General features: G+C 45.6%; 1 protein-coding gene across 1 annotated transcript in view; it reads right to left on the bottom strand.

Annotated features, from left to right (window-relative positions):
• Window positions 1-23,165, bottom strand: part of CFAP47 (cilia and flagella associated protein 47) — a 3,369,192-nt gene that overhangs the window by 2,321,795 nt on the left and 1,024,232 nt on the right. Inside the window, exon 33 of the mRNA XM_069639370.1 lies at window positions 14,316-14,514. Coding sequence (XP_069495471.1) covers window positions 14,316-14,514 — 199 coding nt within the window. The remainder of the gene's footprint in view (window positions 1-14,315; window positions 14,515-23,165) is intronic.

Below are 23,165 nucleotides of genomic sequence, written 5' to 3'. Positions count from 1 at the left end.
GCAGATGCCATGCAGGTCAGTGATTGACATCTTGGAGTTGCAGTCTTGACACTGCTTGAAACCGAAAAGCTGTTGAAAATGACTAGTCACAAATTTCTTTGATGAAACTCGTTCTGTCAAGCAGCGTGCTGAGCACTTGGAATGAAGGAACTGAAGTATGTGGGCATAGTGACATAGTATACATGGCGGCCAAAATCACGTCCGGAGCAAACGAGTGGCACGTCAAGTAAAGAGGTATCGCCGGATGAGACATACTACACCCACTGTCAAAGGTTTCTGAGCGGCGGACGCTGGAATGGATATCTATGTGGGAGGAATCTGCGGGAGGATACAATCTATTGAATGAGGGACTACCAATCACAAACGGAGTCAAATCAGTTGGATGTTAAAAAAACATGTAAAAGAACAATGGGATTTTCTCAAGAGGTATGGAACCTGGAGGAGAAGTTGAAGACTGGCAGGAGACATACCAGCCAGAGAGAGTCGGGTCAGGAGAGAAAGATAAAGAAACTCCTGCCACAGGAGCCTAGGTATCATCCCAGTCAAATCTGACCACTTGCCTGTTAGTACCATTGCCCTGAAGGGCACCCTGACCAGCGGGAGAATATTTGCATGGCAGGTTAACAGTTCAGGTAGAACTGGTTATAGTTAAGCATTAAAAAACCAAGCAAGAGGGGCAGAGGTTAGCAATACCTTGCTAGACAGTAGGATCCAGAGAGCAGACAAGGCACTGTGAGTGGTCAGTAATGCGAGGCGGAAAACTGCTTTTGATTTTCTCAAAATTAAACATTTTATTAAAGATAAAAAGTGCAAAAAAATCCTTGCTAAACCTACTCTATCAGGGAATTCCCTACCTACTCTAAAGGCTAAGGGAATAACTCATAACACAAACAGACTGGCCCTCACACTAAACAACAAAACATTCAAAGTAACTGATAAACATGAACAACCAGTAATTTGGATGACCTTCACCTGTCTTGGGCTAATCCCCTCCCCTGGATTACTAAAAGTCAATGTACCCAAATGTTCAAAAGGCAAATTAAAGTATTGAACCAGTTCTTGTAAGTTCCAAATGAAACAAACATTCACAAAACACAAATCCACTGCTAACAGTTCTTCAGCTTTCTGTCGAAACGATCCCCTTCCAATTCCAGCTAAGAAAATAGCACCAGTGGTAATCCTGGATGTCTTTCTTCCAAGATTGATTGGCTACAGTTCAAAGAATAGATTAGCAACTTTTCCTACTACAATTCTACAAGTGTCCGTAACCTCTGCAGTACATTTGGTATAATTGCCAGGATGCTTGTTCTTGGGTTGTTGCTTTCCTCCTGACAACCACCCTTCTACTGCTGTTACTGTGGAAACCAACTCCTCGGTTCAACCAACTTCAATTTGACATCCGCTGACAGTATTATACACAACCACAGTTTTTGTATTTCTACTTTAACTTTATACTTTAGGGTAGTTAGGCATTTGTAAAGACAAGAAACTTCAACTACTGCAGGTAGGAAAGGCACTCTTCTTTCCTAAGCTTCAGGAAAATGGCAGACCTCTTTGTCTCTTCTTTCTGCGTTACTGCCACAAGGTTAACTTGCCTCTGCTTCCATACTGACTTTCTCTCCACCTCAACAGTCTAAGCATTACAGATTTGTTCAATCTTGATTTGTTCAATCTTTTTACAAGCACCCAGCCCGCTTCTCCAGCTTTGTTCACACCTTCTTAGTTCCAGTAGCTACCTTGAAGCTGTATTGCCACACTTCCAACTTCATATAACAATGTCACACTGAGGACACTGGACCTTCAACAACTTCATCTGTTAGGTGGATAGGTTTAAACAGGGTTTTTTTCTCTTTAGAAAGAGTTTGCCTCTTGACTTGGGCAATGGCTTGTTCTTCTTGGTAATACAACAACTTTTGAGTTCAAAGAATACGTGTTCTTTATGTTGAAAAGTTACATTTTCAAAGGAGAAGTAGATTTAGGCACACGCGACCACTCTTTAAGGTAGTTCTTTAACTTTAAGTGTCTAAGGGCCACATCACGAGTTGGGCGGTAGCTCTTAAATGCAGCAGTAACGCTATTACAACCGCATTTAAGAGTCCGCCCAAACATGGGTCTGGCGTGTTTACCCCCAGCTCAGAGCTGCGGGAAAATGTGGGAGAAAAACTCCCCTTTTCAGGTGCAATTAGAGCTGCGCAATTAGCGTGCGCTAATTGCGCCGAAAATACCAATGGATCCAATGGGGAATTACAGTAACTGCCCAAAGGTTGATCCGGTGCTAATAGTGCCGGACCAGTTGGCGGTAACGCTATTAGTGCAGGTGGTAACCCAGCAGTAATACTGCCGGCATACCGCCCAACTTGTGATGATGCCCTAAGTATTTGTATTCCCACGCATTAAAAAGGAGGCACTTTCACACTCTGATCTGTGAGAAACCAAAGGGTGGCTCACCTACTAGTCCCCAGGGATCTCTCTCAGGTGGCCAGGGCACAGCCATCACCTTTGGATTCAAACCCTGGGGGTGGACCAGTGCAGGTGGATCACCTGGGTAACGGATCTTTGCAGAGTGGGGGTGAGGAAGCTGAGGGTGAGATGCAGAATTCCCCCCTTTTTTGTGTTTCTATGTTCATTCTTCATCTTTTGTTTTCACTGCACTTTTGCAGCAAAATGTTTGATGAAAAAAAACATCCATTTAAAAATGTTATTTGGCAGGGTCCCCCTCAATAACCCCTCCCCCATTATTTATTCCCTATACACCACCCCACCCTACCCCTTGGATCCCCCTCCCCAAAAGTTTGTTTTATTTTGGAAAAAAGAATTTGGCAAAAAGTGCAGCGGGAAAAAAAACGGGCGATGAATGAACGTTGTACCCTTTTTTGTACATCTAACCCATCCTATCTTTTAGGATTCTCTGTTGTTTCAACCCCCACCCCTTCTACTCAAACACTGGGCAGAGGAAGAGTGTGAATGAGAGTAACAAAACTAACTTTTATACATCGTAGTGAACATATCCCGTCAATCGGGTCAGGCAAAATCAGGCACTTTGCATACATCTGATACCAATTAGCTCTCCTCACACAGATAAAGGGGAGAACATGGAGACACACTCTGAGCAAGGTGGAACACGAGTAAGAGTAGAGCTTCTGGGGCAAAAGCAAACCTACTGGAGCAGAGTGACGGACCAAGGGTTGAGAGCAGCTGGTCGAGAACCCCAGAAGTTCCCTACAGGAGGCCGTTGCCTCCAAAAGGCAGCGAAAGACACGTGGAGAAGGCCAAATACCATAGCAGAAGGCTGCATTGTGTTTCAAGGATGCCAGTAACCCCCCAGGGTGAACGGCAGAGTTGGGGAGGCAAGGCCAAACTTGACTCGTAAAGTGGAAGCCAGCAAAAGACGAGAAGGAAACGCACACAGCTGGTGAGTTGGCAAGTGACCCGAGAGACCAGCGTGTGTTGAGGAAAGATTGAAGTTGCATCATTATATCGCAAGTGAAGGCTGCACGCATGTGGATGAGACGCAAAGAAAGGCAGACCTGTGAATGAACTTTGAAGTAAGAATAGCTGCAGAACCAGCAATAATGAATAACAGAGTTGTCCAGCGAAAGGAAGTAGCCCACTCGAAAGTCTCTGTGAAAGGTGAATTTTTTGTCACAATAAAGTTAATGAACTATAAAAATGAAGTGATCAAAGTTAAACCGGAGAGAAGGAGATCGATAAAAGCTGAACATTGAACTTTGAGTCAAAATGGTCCTGCCGAGGCCTGTAAAGAAAACCACGCACATTTGAAAGTCTTCGACATCCAGAAACGGTCTGAGCTTGACTGAGGGAGACCCGGAGTGTAATAAGTTTGAGGAAGGGAGCCCCTGCAAGTATTGTTGAACTTTTGTTTTGTGAAAGGTCCGAGCCCAACAGAGGGGGACCGGCGTGAACTTTTTGTTGAACATTGTTTGGAAGAATGAAAAGAGAGACTTTAAGTGGAAGGTCAGGTGGACCTCAATCCACAATTTGAACTATTTTTGTGTTAAAAAAAGAAAAAAGGAGGCAGAGTGTGTTATCCTGCTCACAGCGACCGCCTTACTCTGTGCTCTCTAACATGGGAAGTAGAGCAGATTCAGCCACATTTATTTTTTATATTTGGACACTGATTTTCCTTTACATACATATCTCCTTTATACACTTTTTGTACAAGAGATAGGGCAGGCATTAGGTTTTGTTAACATAGGCCATTTTGATTTGACTGACTCCACTGACTCCCACCCTAGTTATAGAGCAAAGTAGGAGTTTTTCCAAACCCAGAAACCTTATTAAATGTTTTACAAATTGTACCTTTTGTGTCAGTCTCATACTTGTGATGCCATGCCTCCCCTACCGATCGGGAATCACAATTGGTTGCACGCGACCTTCCTTTGATGCCCTAAGATCTTTTAACAATTGTGAAAGTCTGCGCTAGTGTTGTTGGAGTAATTTAGAAAACGTTCTCCCTTTTATTAGAGACACGCGACCACTTCAGCAACATTAAGAATTCAACAATGGAAATTAAATACTTTTCTTTGTATGCAAGCACTATACCTTTGACTAGAAGTGCTTGAGGTACATTTCCAATGAAAAGAATAGCTTTCACAAGGACAAACCGTCTATACTCGCTTTTAATCTTACGCAAGCCTCTTTAAAGCTAGTAAGAGTTACCGGCAGGGGTTTTCCTCAACGCCAAGCCTCAATCGCCGGCTCCAGAAACACTGTGGTTGCGGGCTGCTTCCACTTCCCGACTTCTTCAACTACAACTTTAGGCACACTTGGAACTCGCACCTATCTGCAGCATGGGTGTCTCTGGTCCGGCCTTATCAACTTGGACTCTCCTTTACTCCTCTGTTCCTCAGCTTGCTTCTTTACACGCGCCTCAGCTTTCAGCATGATTAGGGCTCTGCCATTACAGTCACTAGGCACACCTGGGAAGACCTTCCCTCTCAGCATGTCTCTCTCAGTGCAGCCACAGCAAGGCAGGGTTTGTGAACACAGGACCCTCTCAGAATTTACAGGTGAAATCTGCTTCCTTCGTGTCCCGGGGTGCCTTATGACCTCACACCACCTCATGAACTGCCAGATTCGTGCTCTTCTGCTACTACTGCTAGCCTTCCAGCTCCCGCCCTAGCTCCTTCTGCCTTCCCTCTCCTATGGTAGCCTTTTATGCCTCCTAGGTGGGGCCATTACTGTGAATTGCCTGACCTTTGCGAGAGCTCTTAGACCTAGTTGCCTGTCCTTCACTTCTACATGCCTCTTCAGCCCTCTTCTTCGTCAGTCACCTTGGGATTCTGGGATATGTAGTTCATTTTATCAGTTAGATTTTCCTCTTTCTTTAATTTGGCTCAAAGCCATCAAAAGAGAGGCATTACGGGGAAAGTCAAAAATGGGTTCTCCCCAGTCTTCCTATCTAGCCCCCCCGCACCTCCACCACTGTGTGATCCTCCCTCAGTGCACCACCCCCAGGGTCGGGGTCAGAATGCATCTGCCTTTCCCTGGCCACATGAGGAGGGCCCCAGAGCAGGTTTCTGGGGAGAATCCCATCAAATTCTTCACAGCACTAAAAACCTAACCAGAGAATTTGTAAGCAAAGTCCAAAGAATGTGTTATCTTTCATCATGGGGAAATAAGAGAACCAAACCAAAGTGAACTGTATGATCCATGGAACTGTTTGTGGTGAGGGACTCCAGGGGAAGACTTGGATTCCCATAGTTAGTTTCTGGACTTGATGTTGAGAGGAATTGCAGAGAAAGTGCTTTTTTTCCATACGTAGAACCCCCTAGGCACGGATTACTTTATCGACACCCTTTGTCATCTATTTAACTAGGAGTTCTAGTTACACTCTCTAAACAAGAGAGGAGTTTTCCAGCCCCATCCTGACATGCTTGTGTACAATAAACCATCTTTGCAATACCTGTGTGTCTGTGTTTGTTAGTGACAACTCTTCGGAACAGAGTCAGGGTACGCAGTTCTGCCTGGTCGATCAGGCAGAAATGGAAGAGATTGCCTGCTTGATGCGTGTAGTGCCTTCCAATATGGCACCCCACCATGGCCTCTGATGTCCACTAGAAACAACAGTCTAGTCTATTTTCAACCGACACGTGTTTCGACACGCAGGTCGTTTTCAAGGCACAAGAACACAGAGTATATCGAAGAAATCAATAAATGGGAAATCCCACAAGAAGCAGCGCGTTATAAGTATTACGCTGGTGTCAAGTCCAAGCCGTGATGGCCGTAACCAATATATAACTCGTTGGATCGAGCAGTCACAGTTACAGAGGAATTCCCCAGAGCACTGCTCTGGGGAATTCCTCTGTAACTGTGACTGCTCGATCCAACGAGTTATATATTGGTTACGGCCATCACGGCTTGGACTTGACACCAGCGTAATACTTATAACGCGCTGCTTCTTGTGGGATTTCCCATTTATTGATTTCTTCGATATACTCTGTGTTCTTGTGCCTTGAAAACGACCTGCGTGTCGAAACACGTGTCGGCTGTTTCTACAACAATTAAAGCATCAATTTTATAATTAGTGCTCCTTATTCATATGGTGTTCAGCGCATCTCCACCTCAACTCCCCTCTTGTACATATTTTCTGGTACCAGCCAGGGTGGACTGGCTGGCGTAGGTGGTAGTGCAGCTCACACTTCAATTTCTCCAGTATCAACACCAACAGTGAATACTAGCGCACAGACCTCGAATGCGATAATCCACATCTACTTTGTTTTAGTCTATTTTCAAGATGGTGGTCCACGGGAGTCACGGCTCACTCACTCCGTGGAATTGCATATATGAGGTGCAAGAGCTAAGCTCTGCACGTCCCTTCATTCTGAACACTGGCACTTGAAAACATTGTTAGCTATCCTTTGATTCTGCTCCTGGCTCTGTCTTTCCTTTCGTAGCCCTGTTCCACTCCCCGTTCGTCGTCCCTCTGCTTCATGTTAGCCTTTTCTGCATTACATTCCTACTTCTCCGTTACTGGTTCCCCCAAACCATTACTCTTCACAAGAGCCTCTCGCATCCATTTACTGCCTTGTTGTCTGGAATTCCGTCCTTCCTTCGGCTACCCCCAGTGCTTCCTGAATTCTACTGCTTTTCAGATGGCAAACAGCTATGGGATGCCTTCCATTTCTGCTGCAAAGTAAATGCTTCAGCCTGCATTCCTGCAAATCTGTATAAAAAAAAGAACAGTGCTCGCTTCAAATCATTACAGTAACCAGAGTTTTGTCTACGAGCAAAATAGAAGTTTAAAAGCAAGATATAGGGTGGTTATGGAGCAATATGGCTGAATAGGAGACATGCTCCCCTCCCTCGCCCTTTTTGGATGTTTTACAGAGAAATGAGCGGCACATAATATTTGTTTGTGGATTGAAGTGTATCTGGAGGTTGTAGAGATCTCAGCGGTCCACTATTATTATAAGTGGAAGGAGGGGGTAGGACAGACTGCAGTGAAGGCAGCCTGCCCTGTGCAGAGGAACAGCTTCCTGTGCGCCTGTCCCGGCTTGGAGTGAGGTCGGGGAGGAACCAAAAGTCAGCCATGGCATTGTGCCGAATATGATTCAGGAAGCGAGGCGAGCCGGCGCCTGAGACATGGAATGCGCATATAGTTGACGATTGCAGCAATAAGACTGTACAGCCATACGGGTGCTGTAGCGCCGTGGCCCTGGCAGAGTGTGCATGATTGGAGGCCTGGCTGGCAGATCCATGGAGAGCACGGGGGGGGGGGGGGACGACCACAACAGGACAGAGGCCGACGGTCACAGCCCACTCGGTAGATTGGCCAGTGATACAGGTGATCCGGGCAGAGGATACGGTAGGGCAGCCACTCAGGCAGGGTAAATGCAGACTGTGGTACTCCGGCAATGCCTGAGGGTCCTTTTGATTCAGGGGGAGGGTGCTCACAAGGAGTTCCAGGCCACAGAGTCATTTTCCTAGCTCAAAGTGGTGAGAAGCAGTGTGAGGGTGCTGGCATGTTTAGACTCGAAGGACTAGTAGAATCTGCCCCATTACCGAGGTCGGAAGGGTGCACCGCACTGCAAGTATTGGAACAGCGAAACAAGTGCTGCAGCAACAGACAGTGAGGCCTGGGACGCGCCCACGGGGCTACATGACTGAGATGATTCTTAGAGCAAAGCCTGCCATTAAAAATGTAAGGTGGTGCAGTGTAGGAGAGCTGATGCGGCGAGGCCTAGAAGGCCAACATAACCTGGCCCATTTCCAGTGCTGTGGAAGGTATATCACGAGAAGCTTGAGGTTTTTTGGTATTAGGCGAATATACCTTTTTTTAAATAATAATTTATTACGAGTGCGGGCAGGGGCTGACAGGCATGCCAGGACCCGGAAGCGCCCACGACGGAGAACAGGTAAGTGTGTGTGTTGTAAGTGTGTTGCGTGTGTTTGTTTATTTTTGGGTAGTGTGGGTGGGTTGGGGGTGGAGAGAGGGGGTGGGAAATCGGGGGAGACACCTCTGGATTTTTAACTAATCCCTTTGGGGAGGGTGGGAATTGGGGGGGGGGGGGCAAGGCAATGTGGGTTTTTGCTTTTTAGACCACTCAAAATCGGCCAAGAAAAAAAAAAAACAGTCTTTTTGTTGGGCAACCTACAAAAAGTGAAATTATCACTTAGAACAGGTACTTTGAGGTGGGCCAGGTATGTTGGGCTTAGATGCATAGGAGGAGGGTCTCGGCAGTATGGGGTCTGTATGACTGTGTACCCATAGTCAAGAGGAAAAGCTGACGGGGAAATTGTTGGAAGGTATTAGTGTCCTGCAGCAATACTGGAGAACTGTGGCAATGGAGGGTGAAGAGAAAAGCGGGCTAAATCCGCAGGAGGAGTGAAGCATTCAGGCCCCGTCCATGAAGGAAGACATCAAAGACATATTACAAGAGATTTGAGAGCTGAGAGCTGAGGTTCAGGCTTCAACCTCCGATTTGAGAAGTAGAGTGGAGGTGTTGGAAAATAAGTTTGAAGGCATGGAGAGCAATCACCTAAATGTGGATCTCTTTGAAATGAGGTTCGAGGGCAGGATGATGGACTTGGAATCTAGGGGCGAGGACTACCAGTTGAAGTTGGATAACCTTGAAAATAGGAAGCGAAGAAACAACCAGTAGGTCTTTGGGCTCAAGGAACGAAAAGGAGAGAAAGTGATGTACAGAAGATGATCAAGATACTGGTTAATACCCGTTTTTCTGATATAGGTGGAAAGGAAGGTGAAATTAAGCACATCATGGGGGGGGCATGGTTGGGGTAGAGGTCCAGGATCAGTGGTGGTTAAGTAAACCGAGAAGGCTGCAGTGTTGGAGATGGCGAAAGGTCAATGCACTGGAAACAGTGAAAATGTATCAGAACCTTTCGAATTTCAAGGTTCAGACACAGCCTCTCACATCTTGGCTATCGGAAGGGAGAAAACACTGTAGGTGGACTTGCCCATTTGCCCTGGTTATCGAGATCAAGGAGGTGGATTAGAAGATAACCGAGGGTTCAGAAGCGGAAAAGGTTCTTCAACACCTCTCAGAGAGAGTCGGAGGTCCTGAGGAGGATGAAGGAGCGTCCACAAATCAAGAATGAATTAAGGATCTCATGCAATGTAAAAGAGTACTAGGAGGCCAAAAATACTAGAGGCTAAATACTCCTTCTCTTGGGAAATGAGGCAATGGGCTGGATCCTACGACACACAGGAATTATTGTCTCATGTGTAGTTGAATGTGATTGTGCCATGTTCGGTTGATTGTAGAACTTTGATGGGGTGGGACAAGGGTGGGGGTAAGTTCTCCTTGGGTGGCTCAGCATTAGATGGCTGTCTCACAAGCATGTGGGTTGGGGATTGAAATGGGGGCACTATGGGATTTTTGGGTGAGGGGAATGAGGGGTAAAGGTATTTGGGAATGAGTGTGAGTAGTGAACCAGGTGAGTGCGGGTGTTTGGGTAGACAGACTGTGGATTAGATAGCAGATGAAGGAGTTAGTAAGTGGGGGTGGGCAGACTGCTTGCTCATAGAGACTCTGAACATGAAAGGCATACATTCCCCAATTAAGAGTTCGTTAATTGGCAGGGAATTTCGCAGAGCGGGCTTGTTGTGTTAATGTTGCAGGAAACCAGGATGGTGGAGGGGGAGGATTGACTTATTCCTAGTGGACTGATTAGGCAGGCATTCTGGGCATCTGGAGAGGTGAAAAAGGGGGATGTTGGGATTTTGCTGCACAAGCAGTTACGTTTGAAAATATTGTGGTCTGGAAGGAGAGTACTGGGGTGCCTTGATGGTATCTAGTACCATGTACGGTGTGCGGTTGTCGTTGACAACGATATATTGCCCCAACCAAGGACAGACGATTTTCTTTGAAGGGACAATAACCCAAATAATTCTAGAATGTAAGGGACCCCTGATATTCATCGTGGATTTTAGCATGTGAGCGGACCCAGTGTTGGATAGAAGGGCCCCAGGTAGAGATGTGCCAGGTGTCTGAAGCAGGAAGAGGAGGGTTGGAAGAATGCTTGGATTTACATGGGATACAGGATGTGTGGAGAAAGCACCATCGGGACAAAAAGGGATTCACATTTTCCTACCCACGTCATGGAACACATACATGTATTGTTTATGCATTTGTGCCTATAGAGAACTTCTGGGAGCATGGATTCATGCGATAAAGTGCCCATCAATGGGTCAGACCATGAAATGGTCTATATGTAGTTCCCTTCTGGGGTTTGAATACTAGAGATTCACTATGGAGGTGCAACAATTCAATGTGGAAGGATGAGAAGTTTTGGAGGGAGATGAGGGAGGTGATGACGGAATATTTTGATATTAATGATACCAGTGAAGTGGATTATTGCACGGTTTGTGAGGCAGCCAAGGTGACATGGCGTGGGTTATTGATCAGGGAGGGCGTGAATAAGAAAAGGGAGAGGACTCTGTTGGAGACCAGATTTTGGGTGGAGATTAGCTCCTTAGAGCAGACAACATAAACCAGGGGGGAAAGTAAACAGGGGCTCATCAGGGAAGTCGCCCCCCTGTCTTGTCTTTGATGGTTGTTCTTTTGTTTGAAAGTCACGGCACCCCGGTGCCTGCTGGCTTTCGGTGCCTAACAAATGAATAAATAAATAAAGAGGGAAATGGGAAAGGTGGCGAGACAACTACAGTTTTTACGACAGAATTATTATGAAGGGGGGGATAACGCAGAGGGGCTCCTGACAGTGTGGCTACGGGACAGTGGGCAGAGAGATGGGTGGATGGGATTGAGGGAATGGATGGACAGCTTGCTACAACACCAGAGGAGATAGTAGACCTTTTTGCCAGGTTTTATGAAGGGTTTTACAGTGTTCAGAGCCTGGCGGAAGCAGTGCGGCTGAAGTAATATTTGAACAGGATAACATTCCTGGTGCAAAGTGTAGACGAAGTGATGGTGGCAGATGTGCCATTTACCCAAGAGAAGGTCCTTCTTGCAATTCGGAGGATGCAGACCGGTAAGGCTCCTGGAGAGGACGGGTATACCACTGGGTTTTGTATGTCGCTTGCAGGACTACTGTTCCCATACATGGTGAAATTATTTAACCATATTCTGGATACTAAAGGCCCCAAGATCCTTTTGTCAGACCCTGATATAAGTGATACTTAAAGGGGGGGGAGGATCCCACAGTTGTGTGGTTCCTATCGACCTATAGCGCTCTTTAATGTGGATGCAAAGGTTTTCACTAGCGTGCTGGCCTCTAGATTGTAGAATGTGATGCTGCGCCTGGTCCATGCTGACAAGGTGGGTTTTATAAAGGGCAGCCCGGGAGCGGATACTTTGAGGAAGACTCTGCATTTGATGGACATGGCTCTTGGGAAAGGGGGCAAACCAACGTTCCTGGCCCTGAATGCAGAGAAAGCCTTTGACAGGGTCGGTTGGGCCTTCTTGTATGCAGTCATGGGGAAACATGGCTTTGTAAGGACGGTCAGTAATGGCAATCAGGCTTTGTATTCTAGCCCAACATCACAGGTGATGGCAAACGGCAGGTATTCAAGGACATTTAGGTTACACAGGGGGACTAGACGAAGGTGCCGGCTCTCGCCCCTGTTGTTCGCGTTGCCTATTGAGACTCTGGCTGAGATCCCAAGGAGGACCCCCTCAAGTGGAGGGAATTCAGGTGGGGTACTCAGAATTCTAATTAGGAATATATGCTGATTGTGTCCCGTTGCATATTAGGATTCTGATCCCATTTATTATTCCTGTATTTGCTTATTTATACATATCCTTCATTGGCCTCAAGTGCTCTGAACATGATTTTGTAGAAAACGTATTGTCCTATTTAAAAAAAAAAAAAAGAATGTAAAGTTAATTAAAACAAAATATGTTCTGTGCAACATAATAAGGTTTCAATGGCACATGATTTAATTAAACTTTTTGCTACTATAGAAGCTATCTTCTGAGGGAGGCGGCACTCATTTTCTCACCTGAAGATACCAGACATCACTTTTGCTTCTACATAGGTTTTACTTCAGTCTATTTTACTGAACTGAATTGATCAAACACTACGAATCCCAGCAGACATTTGATGGAGACGTGAAAGTCCAGAACTGGAACATTGTGCCCCTCGTGACAGAGTAAGCTGGCATTCCTATATCAGTAATGCAGTTGATCTTTCACAAACATACTGTAACTGAGAAAGGATTCAGTCATGCTGAATTTATTTTGTCTATATATATGTTTAAGTAGTCACCATATGCATCTTCAACCTCAGAATCTCATACCAAATCCTCGTGGAGGACCTCCTTCACATAATCCCTCTTATTTGCAAAATGTTCATATATGCGCACCAGCTCCCTATATCCACAGTTTCAGGTTTAACCAAGCTGTGAATAGTACACTAGATGCCAGGTGTGTCCTTGCTTGCATAGTTATACCTATGTCACAAGGAAGTAACAGGCTTCACCGTTCACCTCAGCATGTGTAAGCTTTAATTGTTATTAGCACCCAGCACACGGGAACCAGCCAATCAGCTGGCTAGAAACGCGGGCTGAAACATACAAGCTAAACCTGCATTCCAAGCCGCCTGATAGCTGGTTCCGCGGCGGTCATCTTGCCTCCACCATCCGGCCACTTTTTTCTTTTTCTTTTTTTTTTTTTTTTTTTTTACAATTTCCAAACCCCCTCCACATCCCCACTTACCGGTTTGTTGCAGTGATGCAGGAGCTTCACAGTAGCTTCACTCGGGCTGTTAACTTGAGCTGCTGAGCCGTTACCTCCTGTTCCAGCCCTTGGAATGGGGGCTTGACACCACATTGAAAAGTTCACCTACTGTAGAGACTCAAACATGCCCCAGCTGGGGCTGTAACTTGAATTGGCCTATGGGAGGAGATTCAAGTCTCCCTTCGCCATCTCAATGCCCTCCAAAAACCACCTTGCTCACATTTTTGTCCAACAATTCTCCCCTTGATTCTGCATGCATCTATGCCTTTTAATCGCCTACTATGATGTCACCTGTCCTCTGTGCAATACACACTGGCGTATGACCAACAGTACAATATGATATATTTTATTTATATTGCGCTCATAAAAAAGTGTTTCAGAGCGCGATAATAATACAATAAAAACATGCAATTTAATTACCAATATGTCCTTCACAAAAAGAGCTGTTGCTCCTACATCCTTGATGTCTATGCCCATTCCGATACGATAAAAACTTGTAATTGTTATCACTGCACTATGTCTTCAAACCATCTAGAATGGACTCCCTAATCTTGAATGTAATTAGTAAAACTTCGTATTAATGTATTCTACAGCATTTGGCCTGTTCTTTCCAAAGGTTGACTTAGATTGAATGCCTTGCACATCCTATTGTTATTGCAAACTGATGTAGATGTTCTGCACTTACATATTCCGGCAGTTATTACTGCATACATTCTTGGAAAGGGAGCCAAATGGCTTCAAGAAGAGCACTTTAAAAAACATATTTAAGAATCCCTTTGAGGCATATGGATACATGTCAAGAGAAAGGCAAGCACTGATAATGGTGAATGCCTGCTCAATTTTCGGATAACTGCCTTCTTTAAGTAAAATACATTGTCTTATGTGTACTATTTTGGGAGAAGGAACATAACCAATAGTATGTCTTATCCAGCATGCTTTTGGTCAATAGCTTGTGCTAATTTACAAAAGATACATCTTCTCATAAGCACACAGTAGGTCAATAGCGAAAAAGGGAACGCTTGCCTACATTCAATGTCTGCACAAAAATTCAAATTCACCAAAACACAAAAACACAAAAATTCAATATGGCGTACTGGTCTAAAATATAACAAGGAAGACACTGAATGATTTTACCTCTCTCGCTATTTTGCCAAACAGGACTTCTGGTCTTTTCATAGTGTACATTCAACCATGTGAGCAGGGCTCTTTCCTCGGGCGAGTAGATGTTGCTGGATAACGGGTCGGGGTTGATTCTTGGCATGCCCCTCAGGACATCCACACTACTTTGATCGTTCCTGATCTTAATCGCTGAAACACGTGAAAGCACTAGGACCTAAGAAAAATACAAAGTGCATTTTTAGTGATGTGAACTTTCAAACTGCAAAGGACATCATGTAGGGTATTTTCAAACATACAATATATGTTAACCTGAGTGGGTAATCCACATTAAATAGGTTTAAACATATTAATGGATTATAACCCGGCAGGCCATCAAAGGCTTTTTGATGGCATTCAAACTCTCCTGGCGACAAACCATTAGAAAATGTACCCCCTCAAATCTTATGCGATGACTTTTACAACTAAACGCTCAGGTAGCAGATATACCTGGAAAGTAAATCAAACTCTGATAAAGCAAATTACCAGTATAAACTATTTGGGCTTCCTGTTCTCTACAAAGGAACACTATTAGCCAAAAGGGCAAGATCGAGGCAATACATAACACATCAATCACTCTGATGAAAGTTTTTAAAAATAAGCTCTGCGCATACTCTTTATTGTCATTAATCGAGCTGTAAAAACTTAAGATAATGGCAACAATATTATATGGCTGTGAATTAATACTGTTTGCAGATCGGATTTTCCTGGATCATTTAGATATTAAAATTTGGAAGGCAGTGCTGAACCAACCAAAGTCCACTACAATCAGTGCAATTAGACTGGGACTGGGCCTGACTTCGTGGTGGGCGTAATACATAAAACGATCACTGCCTCTATTGATCAAAATAGGGGACGGTAAAGAATATTAGCTGAGCTCGTATGTACAAGAACGTATGCAAACTGGTCTTGAGCAGAAATCCTTCCTACAAAAATTCGGCAAAAGAATATGATGCAAGTGAACATCACAGATGGCGCTTATAAAATAAAAACAAAATAAAGTGTTAAGATAGATGTTTGTCTATTTTGGTTTTCTTTATTAAGTGTAAAAGTTGAGCTATAAACTAAACACATCTTTTTTTTAAATAAAAGAAATAGGTTTCCACATTTTCCAATAGAATTTTTCTTAGTTTAGCATTTTTCCCCAAAACCATTTGACAGAGGCCCTGAAAACATGCCATTAATGTACAAGTTACTTCTTACCTGGTAACGTTCTTTCGATGGGATGTTCCTCCGACATATTCCTTATCATAGAAAATTCGTCTCGAGCTTGCTGGCCTCGGAAAAAGTTTTCTCTGTAGAGGGCGCTGCGCGTCGACGTCCACCGAGTTGGTGTCCCTCGACAGCCACCGTATCAGCGCCGATGTCACCATGCCCGCAAATAGCCACGCACGGCGTCCGTTGCTCAGTTCCGTTTTGTAGCATAAGATAAGTCTTGCATGAATTGGCTATTGACCTTGAAGGAGCGTGAGCTGCAACCACAAGGGAAGTATTACTGCGGGGATGGATGGGAGGGGCGATAAGCAATACGTCGGAGGAACATCCCATCGAAAGAACGTTAGCAGGTAAGAAGTAACTTGTTCTTCGAAGGGATTGTGTCCTCCGACGAATTCCTTATTTTAGATAGACTCCCATAGCAGTGGCATGTAATTAGAGGTGGGAGTAAGAATGTCACGTATCCCTTTTAGGAATGGACCGAATGTAATACGGCTTTGCCAAATCTGGTCTCTTGACTAGCAGAGGAATCCAGGTTGTAAAAGCTTGTGAATGTATGTGCGGACGACCATGTGGCAGCCGCACATATGTCTCGGACCGGTACCCCTCTTTGGAGGGCCGAAGAGGCTGCAATACCCCTGGTTGAATGAGCCCTAAGATTCTGAGGGGCTCTTTCCCTGCCAGTTTAATAACATTCCAGAATGGCCAAAATAATCCACCTGGAAATGGTCTGTTTTGTTATGGATAGTCCCAACTTGTGACCTAAGTAGCCTACAAACAGTTGGTCTGCTTGCCTAATCCTAACCAGTCTGCTGATGTAAAAGCTTAGAGCTCGCCTTGGGTCCAGCCTATGTAGCCTTTCTTCCTCTTTCCCCGGATGAGGAGGAGGATAGAACGAAGGTAAGGTAATTTTCTGAGTGATGTGAAATTCAGAAATCACCTTTGGGAGGAAATTAGGCTTCAACTGTAGGGCAACTTTGTCCTTATGGAAATAGTATGGGTGGGGTTACAAGATCGAGCTTGTAATTCGCTCACCTTGGGTCCAGCCTATGTAGCCTTTCTTCCTCTTTCCCCGGATGAGGAGGAGGATAGAACGAAGGTAAGGTAATTTTCTGAGTGATGTGAAATTCAGAAATCACCTTTGGGAGGAAATTAGGCTTCAACTGTAGGGCAACTTTGTCCTTATGGAAATAGTATGGGGGGGGGTTTCAAGATAGAGCTTGTAATTCGCTCACCCTAGTAGCAGATGGTAGTGCTACTAATCGGACAGTTTTAAGAGTGAGAAATCTCAGCGAACAAGAGTGGAGTGGTTCGAAGGGAGTACCCATTAGGAAATTTAAGACTAAATTTAAGTCCCATAAGGGAACTTGGAATGGTCTTGGAGGGTAGACATTAGTTAATCCCTTGATAAATTGTATTACTAAGGGTAGTTTGAAATACAATGGTTCCTCCGCAGTGCGCTTGAAGATTGATAGCGCCGTGAGATAGCCTTTTACAGTGCCAACTTGAAGGCCTGAGTTTGCCAAGTAGAGTAGAAACGATAACACCGTCGGTGTACCGCATGAAAAAGGGTTGATATTGTTCTCTCTACACCAGCTGCAAAATGTGTTCCAACGCAGCGGTATAAAGACTTTGTTGCTGGCCTTCTGGCCGAAAGCAACACCTCCATGACATCATCAGGGAGGTCCCAATCCTTGTACCTCAACCTTTCAGAAGCCAAGCGTGAAGGTTGAGGGTTCTTATGTCTGGATGGAGAACCTGACCTCCCTTCTGCGAGAGAGATTCTCTTTGAGAGGAAGACGGATTGGAGGGCAGATGGACATATCCAGAAGGTCCGGGTACCACGTTCTCCTGGCCCAGTCCGGGGCAATTAGGATCATGGTTTTCCGGAATCTTCTCAACCTCCTGATCATTTGAGGAATAACAGGGACTGGTGAAAACGCGTAAAGAAGGGGAAACTCCCAGTACACTACGAACACGTCCCCTAGAGCTCCTCTCGGGGGAAATTCCCTTGAACAGAACAGATCACACTTCCTGTTGGTACTGGTGGTGAACAGATCCACCTGAGGGGTTCCCCAAAGGGCGAAGATCTCTTGAAGGACTTCCTGAGCTACCTCCCACTCGTGGGAGACTGTGCTCTGCCTGCTCAGAGCGTCCACTGTCAAGTTCTTCTCTCCGGCTAGGTGAACTGCCGATAGAGAGATTCCTTCCTGAATTGCCCAAAACCAGAGCTGCATTGCCTCTCTGCACAGTGGCAGCGACCCTACGCCTCCTCTTTTGTTGAGGTAGTGCATGGCCACCGTGTTGTCCATCATTATCAGGACATTTCTCCCCTGTACTGATAGCAGGAAAGCTTTCAGTGCTAGTCTGATCGCTCTCAGCTCTAACAGGTTGATGTGTAGTCTGGACTCCGATGGAGACCAATGACCGCTGATGGACAAGTTGTTAGCATGGGCTCCCCACCCCGTGAGTGAGGCGTCTGTGACTACTGTTATCTCCGGCAATGGTTGCCAAAACAGTTCTCCTTTCAAGATTTTCTCTGGATAGGCCCACCATTGAAGGTCGTGGGCTACCTTGTCCGGAATCCGGAGGAGATCTGTCATTCTTCCTGAGTATTGTGACCACTGGGTTCTTAGTGCCCACTGGAGAGATCTCATTCTCAGGCGAGCCTCTGGCACAAGGAAGATGCAGGATGCCATGAGGCCTAGCAATCTCAAAAAGTCGAAGGTTGGGAGATGTTGGGCATTTTGAAACTTGTTGATCATCTGCAGAATATCTTGAGCCCTCACCTCTGGTGGCAAGGCTTTTCCCAGGGAAGTGTCCAGGACCGCTCCGATGAACTGGAGCCTCTGTGATGGTATCATCTGTGACTTCTTTAAATTGAGGGAGAAGCCCAGTTTGTGAAGGAAGTGGCAGACATCATCTAGCTGGATCTAAGCTTGTTCCGAAGATACAGCTCTGATCAGCCAATCGTCCAGGTAGGGGTAGACGTGGATCCCTTCCATCCTTAGACTTGCAGCCACTACCGACATCAGCTTGGTGAAGACCCTCGGGGCGGAGGTCAGCCCAAATGGCAGAACTCGAAATTGATAATGAGAGCCGCCAATTGCAAACCTCAGGTATTTCCTGTGTTTGAGATGGATTGGCACATGGAAATAAGCATCCTGGAGGTCCAGAGATACCAGCCAGTCCTGGATCTGGAGGGCTTGAAGTCCAAGACAGGTCTCAGTCCTCCGTCCTTCGGTATGAGAAAGTAGGGGGGAGTACCAGCCCTTGTTCCTCTCCGCTACAGGTACCGGTTCTATGGCACCTTTCTCTAGCAGGTCTACAGTTTCCTGGAAGAGGAGTGGATCTGGAACTTTTAGAGAGCTGTGCCCCGGTGGATGACTCTGAGGGATGCGTAGAAAAGGTAGGCAGTAACCTTGGGCAACTGTCTCCAATGCCCAAGCATCTGACGTAATAGCCTGCCATTCCGTCAGATGGTGAGTTAACCTGCCCCCTACAGGTGTTTTGTGTGGAAAGACCTCAGAGTGGTTTGGGGGCGGCTGATGCAGATGCCAAGGGTAAAGAGGCACCTGCTGCTGCTGCGGCCTTAGTACTTTTGACCCGTCCACCTCGGGTGGATCTCCTTTGGCCTCTTTGAGCCAGCTGTCCTCTGCCTTTCCCGAATGTGGAATAATAGCGAAAGGACTTTCCTCTCCCAGAGGTTCCTGAAGGGCAAAAAGGAGTTTGGCGGATTGCATCTCCTAAAGATTTTGCTGCTGCTTTAGATGTTTGCAACGTTTCCACACTGTCATCAGCCTTTTTACCGAATAAAGAAGAGCTGTCAAAGGGCATATTCAAAAGTCTTTCCTGTACATCTGGAGCAAAGCCAGACTTTCGTAACCATGCATGCCTGCGGATTGTAGTACTTGCTGCCATGGCCCTGCTGATACTGTCAGCGGAATCAATGCCAGTTTGTAGAGATTCTCACATGGCATCTTTGCCATCTTTAATGATGGTAAGGAAGGCTTCCCTTTCATCTCCTTCCTGTATGCAGTCAGCCGCTGATGAAGCACACTCCCACAGTGTGTGACTGAACCGACGAGCGTACAAGTGGCATTGATGGATTTCAACGCCATACTACAAGCATAAAATACTTTTTGCCATAGAATCGTACCTTTTGTCATCCCTGTCCTGTGGAACAGTAGGATAAGCGGATCTGCTGCTTGATGAAGTTGCCGCTTGAACCACCAGGCTCTCTAGAGTCGGGTGTTTTGATAAATATTCAGGGTCAGCCGCAGCTACCCTATACTTGGCTGACAATTTTTTTATGGACTGCAGGACAACCTCAGGAATTTCCCAATTTGATGAAATTTTCCTTTGTAAAGCTGTATGGAAAGGGACCACAGGATCCTCTTGTGGACCTTTATCTAGTATGTCTGTAAGGTCATCCTGTTGAAAAACAGGTGAAGGCGCAGACCAACCCATGAATTCAATAAATCTTGCCATCAGTGTTCTATAGGGGGTTTCGTCATGTTCCCCTGGGTCTGGTTTGACAAATTCCACTTTTGGTGAAGTGTCCAATCCACTTGCCTCATGTAAGGATTCCTGAAGGTCTTTCAACCTTCTTTCCTCAGAGGTAAAATCCTCTGAAACAGGTGGTGTGGTCCTCTGCAGCCCGAAGGGTCTTTCTTGGTCAGAATCCTCCCCTTCTTCATAGATTGAAGATAATCTGGGGTACTCGGACCTCGGAAATGGTGTAAAACCCATTTCTAAAGCAGAAGGAGCCAAACTGGCCGAGAAAACGTCGATGTCGTCGACGCCAATGTGAAAGGCTTCGAAGGCGCCGAGAAAGGAGTTGAGAAAACTGGAAGAGGCCTCGAGGAACTCGAGAGGATCGGGATCCTGCTCGAGGATGTCGACGACGTTCTCTGCGTCGTTCTGGAGGTATAACCGTTGGCTGTGAAGTAGCCGTGGTTTTTTCTTTTATCGGCATCCATGTCGGCATCGACGATGAGGATTGCATCGATTCGATCGACCGATGCGTCGAAGAACCCTTCGATAACGGCGTCGATGGCGCCGATCCATGAGTCGAAGGGATCTTCGACGACAGCGAAGATGGTGCCTTCCTACCCGATGGCCCGGCGCGCTCTCGGGTGGACTCTTTCTCCGGGTGCAACAACTCGCGGCGTTTCAATTTTTTGGGTTTTTCACCCAGGGTATCGCCCTCAGCTGTCCTCAAGGGGGTCGAGGCCGCTTTCTCGAAGACACTTAGCATCTTTTTCCTGAATTCCTCCCACTCTGCCTGAGAGCTGTGTTTTGTGGGGCAGGAGACCCTTTCTGGGGAAACAGAAGATGACGAGGAAGGGGATCTTCGATGTCTCTTTTTTGAGTGTCTAGATCTCGACGAGTGGTGGGAGCTACTTAGAGACCTAGAATGGGAATGCTTTCGACGGCGAGGAGACGAATGCCTCGACTCGGCCGAAGTAACTTTCGAGGAGGTTTTGACTGACTTACCTCTCTCGTGCTTCCCCTTGCGCTCCTTCAAGGCTTTCGCCGTCATGGACATGCAGTCCTCACACTCCGAACAATGGTGCTCGACTCCCAAGCACCACAAACAGATCCTGTGAGGATCCGTTATCGATATTTTCATTCCGCAGTCTCGACATTTTTTGAAGCTGGACCGCGGAGTCGTCGGTTTGGATGAGGAAGCCATCGAGTACGAGTTGGTTTATCGAGGAAATATAAGAGGTTTATCTGATTGAACAGAGCAACGATATTCCGAGGCCCCACAAAGCGCGGAAAAACGGAACTGAGCAACGGACGCCGCGCCTGGCTATTTATGGGCATGGTGACGTCGGCGCGGATACGGTGGCTGTCAAGGGACACCAACTCGGCGGACGTCGACGCGCAGCGCCCTCTACAGAGAAAAAACTTCGAGGCCAGCAAGCTGGAGACGAATTATCTAAGATAAGGAATACGTCAGAGGACACAATCCCTTCGAAGTATATTTTTGACCACCTATTACTTCCATAATCAATTATTTTTGCAACACTTTTGTATATTTTTGTAACATGTTTATATTTTTTTCTTTCTGGCATGGACTGGACTAAAAAATGGTCCAAAATATTAGGATGCCGACACTTCATGCCCTTCTCTTCTCAGGAAAAATATTATCTCAAAGCAGTTCATTTTAAACCCTTTTTTGATTTCTTTGAATCTTGAAATGCATGTCTGGAAATAATATCTGGGGCAATTTCAAGTGGATTCGTTTTGCATCTTGGAATTGTTATTTTTTTTATTATTGTTTTGAAGGATTTGGATGCTATTTGCCATCAACAAGAAGAGTTTCCCTTCTATGTGCAACTGGGAATTTCAAAGCAGATATGCTTCTACTGGATACATTACAAAACCTTTGATAGCTGGTCACCTGTAATTTCCCCAATTAAAATTGTTTATATAACTACACTGAGCCAAATTAATAGATAGCCAATACAACAGTGGATTTGAACTGCATCAATTATTGTTCACTTTCTACTAATAGGTATCTTGTCTCATATTAAAGAAACATGGCCTAGTTCAGAAAGAGGACATCAGAACAGCATGATATGCAAATAACACAATCTAGCATGAAAAGTAAACCTAAGAAGTACTGTTGCATCTGGAATTCCCATAGTCCGTGTTAGGGCCTTCGAGACCCTACTCGCCAAAGCTGCATTGTGTTGTTGAGCAGCCAAAGGGGAAAAGAAAAGGGTGACTCATCTTGCAGGTTCTGGCTGACATAGAAAGGTGTGACTGCTCTAGAATGATCACAATGGTCTGGGTTGTCGTTCCTTCCCAGATGAGTGCTAGGACTTTTGGAAGGGATGAATGCTCTCAAACAGAGCAGCGGCAATAGGTTGAAACAGATGCTTGGATGGCCCCTTCAGGTTTTTCTGCAGCAAAAGCGGAGACCTTCTAAAAAGAATACACGTACAGGCGCACCACTTTGCAATGGTTTTGGGGTAGAAGGTCATCCCGTGCCTTTTTCTCTGCATTTCTGCAGCCTGTGCTGAAGAGGACATCCTGAAAACCGGTCAGAAGCTGAAGAATTCCTTAAGCAAACAGTGTTTTGAACATTCCTGAAAAAAAAAAAATGATTCTTCTGCAAGTGCAAGTCAGATGATAGCAGGGAGATGTCTGTTTACTTAGACACCGTTATTTTATCAAAATCATGGGTGCTTGTTTGTTAAATTCTATGCTCTCATGTGAGGCAATTCCCACATCTCCTATCAGATTTCAACTTTTCACTGAAAACCGAACACTTTAAGGCAGACAGCATTAACAGTAAGAATAGAACTGCCCATTTTAGCCAACAAGCCACGTATCACGTATGCCACAGCGCTACCCAGTAGCCATCCCTGGAAGTTAACCTACAATTCAGATCTATTGAGTAATGGATTATGGATATGCACATTAGCTGAAGAGTATGCATTTTCTGCACACTAAGATCTCAGAGCTGCCTTACTGTTCATAAAGTCATCTATAAACTGGTGCTGCCTTACAGGGCAGCGCCATTTTATAGATCGCTTTAGCTTTATGAATAGTAAGGAAGATCGACTGATGGACAACATAGCGTAAACAAGAGCATCC

The sequence above is a fragment of the Ambystoma mexicanum genome, chromosome 7q (genome assembly GCF_040938575.1).
Source record: "Ambystoma mexicanum isolate Mex_15411 chromosome 7q, UKY_AmexF1_1, whole genome shotgun sequence".
NCBI lineage: Eukaryota > Metazoa > Chordata > Amphibia > Caudata > Ambystomatidae > Ambystoma > Ambystoma mexicanum.
Note: the sequence above shows the minus strand (reverse complement) of the source record. Positions and strands in the feature narration are given on the sequence as shown.